Source organism: Physeter macrocephalus, chromosome 20 (genome assembly GCF_002837175.3).
Source record: "Physeter macrocephalus isolate SW-GA chromosome 20, ASM283717v5, whole genome shotgun sequence".
In the NCBI taxonomy this organism is placed as follows: Eukaryota; Metazoa; Chordata; class Mammalia; order Artiodactyla; family Physeteridae; genus Physeter; species Physeter macrocephalus.
In genome coordinates this window covers 7,055,697-7,064,056 of record NC_041233.1, presented here as the reverse complement: position 1 = coordinate 7,064,056, position 8,360 = coordinate 7,055,697, and the positions used below count along the sequence as shown (strand labels likewise).

The following is an 8,360-nucleotide window of genomic DNA, read 5'->3' as shown; positions in this document are numbered from 1 at the left end:
AATAGATAACTAATAAGAACCTGCTGTATAAAAAAATAAATAAAATTCAAAAAAAAGTATTGAGTTATTAATGAATGAATCCAAGAGGGAAAAAAAACATGTCTCCTTCTTTGCTGATTCCAGCTGGAATATGAGAATGCCTCACACAGGACAGTGCAATCACTGTGTAGGTTCCTGCATCTGAGAAAGTTCATGGACACAGACACATTCAATGCCTTCTTGTCAAATATTCCAAGGCAACTGTGGGCAAATCTCTGTCAGCTTGGTAATAGCTACTACTTCTTAAAATACAAGTTTCTGACTTTATATCATTTAGATTTATTTCCTTTCACTGAAAGGCTGTAGAGAGCTCATCTCCAGCTTATGTCACGAACATACACGAATCAGGTACGTAGCAGGAAAGAATATGAAGCCAAGTGTACCCATCTGAAATTCAGCCATTGCCAAGCATTTGTATATTACCAACCAGATGATGCAGGGGGTCGGCCTGGCCATTCATACGGTCCTACCATTAACCTTTCCAGTAAGAGTTTCTCTAATTGTCCGAGACTTCCTAATTACTAATGACCCTTTCCATTACCTCTAATCCAGTGGTTTTCGATTGAGGGGGATTAGAATCCTCCATGGAGCTTTTAAAAAATGCAGATGTCCAGGTCACAAGCCAGACCTTCACAACTTGAAACTCTGGGGTTAGGGCTGGGTATGCATACATTTTCAAAATACCTACTGGGGACTCTGAAGTGATCTCCTGGGTAAAAATTTCTTCCTAATCTATTTAGTTTCCTAATCCATTTATCACTCACCTCTAACTGAGTCAAACCTTAATTCCTCATCTCAAATTTACCCTTTACCCAACAAGCCAGTCTCTAATAATTTAAGGGAGGCAAATACTAAACCAAATGAGAGTTTTTAATGACGATGGAAATTTTACATGAGAAAAGTTTGTAGTTAACCAAAGAAGCTGGTTATTCTTTGAAATAATAAAAAACAGGGATTCCTTTTCTTTTACAAATTAAGTTTAATAATTCAGCTTCAGAAATAAAAATAACTTCTAAAATGAGAGTATAAACATGTTAAGTGTTTTCAGAGTTTATTTCCTTTTTTCATCTATTAGCAGACAGTATTGATCCATTCTCTTGCCTGAATGTTGTAAAGAAATTAAAGTTTTAGGTAGATGAACTACCTATACCCATTCTAAAACACCACAAATCCCCCTAGTAGCCTCAAAGGCAGAACAACTTCCCATTTTTTCCTTAATGTTTGTGGCTGGAATATAGCACCTGCTTGAAGTAAAATAAGGAGTCACAGTTCATCTAAATGACACCCCAAAAGTGTTTGGCACTGAACTCAGGGACTTAGATATTTCAGGAATTTGTAAACTATCAACTACTTAATAAAATGAAGCAAATTAAATGAAATTTATAAAGGGTGAAGGTTCTAAGTGGGCCAATTGTGTAAAGGTATTAAGTTACCAGACAGTCATGAATGGAAAATACCACATTTCCAACTACTGGTGGAAATCTACAAAAATCTGAGGAAACAAACTGTAGGTAACACATTACTGCTTTTCTAGTGACACTTTAATTGCTGTTTACAACTGTTTTTGTTTATAATTCATGTCCTGATCATTAAGGACTCAGATATAAAAAGAATGCCTGCTTTATTCTCTACAAGATGGAAAAACAGGGGAGGTACAGCATACGGTAGCACAAGCAGGAAAATGAACGAACACTGACAGATCTAGCTGATGGTGGGAGCCACTGGCATCTTCTGCATGGGGCTTCCACACGGACAGAGCCAGACTCAGGATGTGTTAGGATGCATCATCCAATCACAGCAGGAACGTGCACCAAGTGCTGGCAGAAACATCTAGGAACTCCTACTACAAGAAATGAATTCACCTGAAGTATGTAAAGGTTCTACAGTGAAAGAACTTACCTCTACTGTTGCTGAGAACTAGTCCTTTCGTACTAACTCTTCCCTTCTAATGCCTTCTCTTCACCATATCATAAAACTCAAGGTATAAAGGAGAAGTTCTGCCTGGAGAGCTTATAAAGGTACCAGTTTTTGACTTGTCCCCCTGTTATGAACTACTATCAACACCTGTTTGTTTAAAAACAGAGCACTTATGTACGGTCATCTATTGAGAACCTAAGATACTAACAAGCTCTAGACAAGGTACAGAAACCTGGAATCAATAAATAATCCTAAAAAACTCATTTTACCCAGTGATTCCATCTTCTTCCCCGGCAATTAAACTGACTTCCATGTTTCCTGAGGTCCCTACTTTGGAGGATGAGTAAGGCATTGAAACCCACTAATTAAACTACATAGTCCTAAATAATGAAGAGCTGACTATAATTTCTATCTAAAATGTTTTAAGTACTAAAGATCTTTTGGGTAGTCTGTTTCTATTCCCTGGAATTTCCATCTCACAATATTAAATTCAGCTAAAGAGGCGACACAGTACCATTTATCTTAAACATAGCTAATCTTTGGATAAGCAAGAAAGTAAAACACCAGTATCCCAAATATATTCCCCTAGGGATAACCATATAAGCATATTATATATATGAAGAATATTTTTTAAAGTATCAAACATTTACTATTATTTTTCTGCTTTTGAATCTTGGGTATTTTGGAATTTTCCCATTTTGTACATTTCTTCTGTCCCTAGGTCTTCCTAATTTCACACTACTCAAGTAATTTGCTTTGTTTTATCAAAGAAACCAAAAAAACCCTGATATTTCATTGCATTTGGCTAGAATCTCAGAAATAAAGAAACTTATTTATTAAGTACGCTATGTCATCTACTGGAAAAACTTCAGCCATATTACATTGCTGGCAATAACTGAGCTGCAAAAAAAGTTTTCTCTCTTAACTGAATAAAGCTTGTCAAAGTTTCCAAGAAACAAACTATAACTTGAGCTTTTATTGCGTTCTGCTGGGACCAGCGATTACAGAACCCCGGCCTCACAGATCGCTCTCCCCATAAAGCGCGGAGGAGAAGGCGGCGTAATCCAGGGCACCGGGCACGCTGCCTGGGCCCGAGTAGACGGGCATCCTCTTGATGCAGTACTGGGCCTGGTCAGGGGGCAGTTCTCGGCGCAGCTCCTCCGCCAGGATGTACGGCTGGAAAAAAAATACACACGTGTTTGCAAAATCAACTGCAGAAAACACAGAAACATAAATGGTTTAAATACACTGCTTGCATTTGTGTAATTTTAAAAAAGGACTAACTGAATCACTTTGCTGTACACCCGAAATTAATACAACATTGTTAATCAACTATACTTCAATATGAAATAAAAATTAAAAGAAATAAAGTAAAAATAAAAAGGACTAAAGGCAGGGTATCTAATGTGCACAGTACTGGACAACCAACAAAAGGCTGAGTTTTACTTGTAATTCATCATCTGGCCAGCAGGAAATTTAATATACTTCATAAAGGCAAAGGGAGCAGTACCATCAGTACTTCTCGAACTGAACCATAATGCAAGTGAAAAATACTATGATGTAGGGCTTCCCTGGTGGTGCAGTGGTTGAGAGTCCGCCTGCCGATGCAGGGGACGCGGGTTCGTGCCCCGGTCCGGGAAGATCCCACATGCCGCGGAGCGGCTGGGCCCATGAGCCGTGGCCACTGAGCCTGCGCGTCCGGAGCCTGCGCTCCGCAACGGGAGAGGCCACAACAGTGAGAGGCCCCAGTACCACACACACACACACAAAAAAATACTATGACGTAAATTTCATACCAGAAAGATTAAGGAAGGCTGGTTTACATCATATGCTGATGAAAACGCAGGATTATTTAATTTGAAATTATCAATGTGGTGGTTTTTTTTTAATATATGTGATGTGCGCTTTTAGAAAATAGAGTCACTCTCCTACACAGTTTATTAAAAGCTAGCGGCATGTTACCACTGGAGAAAAGCTATTTCTAAAACAAAACAAAACTGACATTGAACAATGGAGTCTTTTTTTTTTTTTCTTTTTCATGTCAAATGTGCAAGAGGAAATAGGGTAATTCTCATAAAACAGATTGGCTGGGCTTCGTTGGTGGCGCAGTGGTTAAGAATCCGCCTGCCAACGAAGGGGACACAGGTTTGAGCCCTAGTCCGGGAAGATCCCACATGCTTCGGAGCAACTAAGCTGTGCACCACAACTACTGAGCCTGCGCTCTAGAGCCCACGAGCCACAACTACTGAGCTCGCGTACGACAAATACTGAAGCCTGCCTGCCTAGAGCCTGTGCTCCGCAACAAGAGAAGCCAAGAGTAGCCCCCGCTCACCGCAGCTAGAGAAAGCCTGCACACAGCAACGAAGACCCAACGAAGACCCAACACAGCCAAAGTAAATAAATAAATTTATTTTTTTAAAAACAGATTGGCTGGTCAAGATAAATAGCAAATATCATATTGTAATTTATAGTAGGGTTTTTTGGGGGGTTAAATAAGCCTTGGTTTATTATCTCCTACATCAGTTGGACTTCCTCCCCTCCACCCCTATCCCCATGATAAAGGATTCATTTTAAAACAAACATAATTATTTTAAAGATAGTTTATCTTGTCTGATAAGGGTTTTTTTAAGGTAATAACATGGCCATGTTGATGTGTTCCTTTTTTTTTGGCTGCACTGCACAGCATGTAGGATCTTAGTTCCCCAACCAGGGATCAAACCCACGCCCCCCGCATTGGAAGGTGGAGTCTTAACCAATAGACTGCAGGGGAGGTCCCATGCTGATGTGTTTCAGAATCCTAACTTCCTTTCCCTCTCAGCTAGAACACAGGGTAAAGGAATCATAGCCCAAATTGAGTTTATACATACTGAGATGTTTTTATATTGTTTTGGGAAAGAGATTTGAAAATTCTGTACTTGCAATTAAACTCCTACTTAATTTCTAGGCTTCAGATAATGAAAAAGTAGCCAATTTTTTAAATGAATGAATGGCTCTATTTATCTTTGCTCCAGGGTCGGGGCACAGTGTCAGGGTCACTGATCCTTGAGAGAAGGTTCTCAGTTTTATAACATCTGAATTGCATTGTTCCTTCTTTCAAGAGTCATATCTACCAACCCAGAATGTGAAGTAGGGTCGAACCAGAAAAACACACAAAAAACTGCAAAATACATACTCTTGGTTCCTTCTATAAAACTCCCCGTAAGGACAAGCACAAATGCCAGGACAGAATGTCTGTGTTTAACCTGTTCTGGGTGCATCACTGTTATGTTTACGTGATTTCTGAATTCAGTGCTGTTGTGATACAAAATGCAATACATCAAAATGGTTATTATTTGCAATGCTGTTTCCTTTTTTATTAGAATGAAGCAGTGGGCTGTCACAAAAGCAGAAGAAAACATGTCCATGCAGACCTTGTCGGAAGCCAGGATTCGGAAGGAGGCGATGACCTGCTCGGCGGTGTCGGTGTCGGCCGTCTCTCTGGTCATGAAGTCAATGAAGGATTGGAAGGTGACGGTGCCCTGCCCATTGGGATCCACCAGGGTCATGATGCGGGCAAACTCAGCTTCACCCTGAGGCAAGGTTGCAAAGAAACATTTACTTCAACCGTACACAACTCTCAGCAGTGCCGTTCTCCTGCTTTTACCTGTTGGCATGCAAGTTCCTTTCTGCTTGAAAACTTACATATTCCCTGCACTTCCATTTTTGGAACAGATTCCCCTTATGGGTGACTTAAGTTTACTGCCATCAAATGATTTTTAAACGTTGCTGTAGCATCAACCCAGAAGCTCCTGAATGTCAGAATTCCTTCCTCTCTCTAACCCATGTTGCCGTTGGGACTTAATATAGTTATGGAAGAGGAATTCAAAGAGGGTTAGGCCTTTTCTCAGACTACAGTTGAGAAGAATAATACTGCAAAAGAGAAGGCAGGTCAGAGGAGGGTTCTCATGATGCTTATTTAACAGTTCTGGGAGGAATCAAAGCAGCTCATGTTCAATGTTACACATTAGCAGGTAACAGAGAAATGAGGGTATAAGGGCACACTCACAGCCCACAGGGAAATGTGAGATTTCTTAGCTGATTTTTACTAAAAACTTTTTACCTTCTAAAATACTAGAGGAAAAAAATACTTTAAAAATCAGCAGGAAAAGACACTGAAGTGTATACTCTCAATGGGTGAATTGTATGGTATGTGAATTATCTCTCAGTTAAAGCTGTTTAAAAATCATCAGGAAAGTTTATGTTCTCTTCCTTCACTAGAAAAAAACCAGCTGACCGATGACTGAATGAAAATATATGTTCTGGCTCTGTGAAGTTATTTTTATATGGTACCAGGCAAACCTTCAAAAATGTTACCCTAGACAATGTAAATCAACGAAGCCCAAATGAGCTGCCATAGTTTAAGGCAGTTGTCTCCTATAATACAAATCTAAGCTCAATAGAATATCACATGGTAGTAAAATTTTCAACTTCTGTCTTACCAAATCATAACCCATGGAGATCAGGCAGGCTCTGAAATCCTCATGATCCATCAGGCCATTCTTCCTCTGCCGACAAATACAAAGAACAAAGAAGTTGAGGGCTTCCCTGGTGGCGCAGTGGTTAAGAATCCGCCTGCCAATGCAGGGGACACGGGTTCGAGCCCTGGGCAGGGAAGATCCCACATGCCGTGGAGCAACTAAACCCGTATGCCACAACTACGGAGCCTGTGCTCTAGAGCCCGCGAGCCACAACTACTGAAGCCCACATACGCAGAGCCTGTGCTCCGCAACAAGAGAAGCCACCGCGGTGAGAAGCCCGCGCACCGCAGCAAAGAGTAGACCCCACTCGCTGCAGCTAGAGAAAGCCCGCGCGCAGCAACGAAGACCCAACGCAGCCAAATAAATAAATTATATAAATAAATAAATAAATAAATAAAAAGAAGTTGAGAGTTAGAGGCAAAATAAAAAACTCTACTTGACCAGGGAACAAAATCCAATACAAGAAGGGACACTTTGAGATTTGCCAAATAATTTGTAAATGTCATCATTGACTTAGAGGAAGGACAGACCCAACACAGGGATGTTAGAAAATAATTTCTTAAAAAGGAAAAAGGAGGAAAGGAGGGTAAACAGCAGTCAAAAATGAAAGGAGACCACACATTCAAGAAAGCAGGAGGGACTACCCAGTGCCAGTGAAAATGACCCCGTCAGGAGCTGCCCACTGCCACCCACCGATGGCCGAACACACTCTAAGTGTTCTGAGAAATCCTCACGCTCTCGCGGCCCCAGGCAGTCCTCACTTGTAAAACTCCCCCAAAGATTAAAGCATGGCTAGGACTCACACTGGAAAGTTACCCCGCAGCTACTCTCAGGCCCACGTCCCTCCAAGACACAAAAATCCTTAATTTAAACTTTTAAACTTGGCAGGTTCTGCATTGTCTGCCTTTGAACTTTTGTTGCAAAAGGCAGTCTCGCTATCCTAGATTCAAATAAATTTGGATTTTTTTTCCTATGAGGTGGCCCGAACGATTGAGGGCTGTCTTCTCATAAGCCCGGGTGGATATGTGTAGGGACGATAATCAATTATTTCCCTCCACGGGAGGAAAATGACTCAACCTGAAGGAAGTCAGGTCAGTGTCACAGCATGTTTTGTACAGTACAGTTGTGCTGAAGCCAAGCTAACTTTTAAGGTCCAACTCCGTGTATAATTCTTTATTTATGCCTCAGCTCCCTGATCAGAAGTCTACTTTCTGAACTCTTTGATAGGCCTGAATACGGCTGGTCTGGAGCAGAGGTATTTTAAGAACCATTTAACTGATATCTGTAAACCATAAACAGGGTCCCAAGCAAAGCAATGAAATACACTTACTTTGTTACAGATCTTTTAACGAATGGAATGTGGCCTTAGGAGTCACTTTTAACTAGATGATGAGCAAAGTGGGCATTTTCTTGTAAAGAACTGGTTTTACTCAACTGTATTCAAATCAAAATACTAGATAATATTTTAAGAGCTGCACTTAACTTTTTTGTATGATCACCATTTTGTTGGTGCATTTTCCTTCAACATTCCATGAATCAATTTTGTTAATTAAAAAAGAAAATTAAATTTTATGGCAAAAGAGCAGGCTAATTTTCATCGGGTGCTTCACCTAAATAGTTAATTAGGAAAAGTTCATTACAGCTTTGTATTTAAGTACTTAGAAAATGACCTAAATCCCAAAACCACATTTTGTTAAGTATACACTTTCACTTAGAACAAATCTAGTGTTGCTCCCAGCTACAAAGACATTCGTTAAGTGCTCTGTATAAAGCAGCCTACAGGGCTTCCCTGGGGGCGCAGTGGTTGAGAGTCCGCCTGCCGATGCAGGGGACGCGGGTTCGTGCCCTGGTCCGGGAAGATCCCACGTGCCGCGGAGCGGCTGGGCC

At 40.7% G+C, this 8,360-nt stretch overlaps 1 protein-coding gene across 1 annotated transcript in view; it reads right to left on the bottom strand.

Moving 5' to 3' along the window:
- Nucleotides 1-2,912: 2,912 nt before the first annotated feature.
- ACTN2 (actinin alpha 2) overlaps nucleotides 2,913-8,360 on the bottom strand; it is a 79,998-nt gene continuing 74,550 nt past the window's right edge. The window contains exons 19-21 of the mRNA XM_024115694.3: nucleotides 6,435-6,500; nucleotides 5,367-5,525; nucleotides 2,913-3,132 (exon numbers count right to left, since the gene is read on the bottom strand). Coding sequence (XP_023971462.1) covers nucleotides 2,974-3,132; nucleotides 5,367-5,525; nucleotides 6,435-6,500 — 384 coding nt within the window. The 3' untranslated portion in view covers nucleotides 2,913-2,973. The remainder of the gene's footprint in view (nucleotides 3,133-5,366; nucleotides 5,526-6,434; nucleotides 6,501-8,360) is intronic.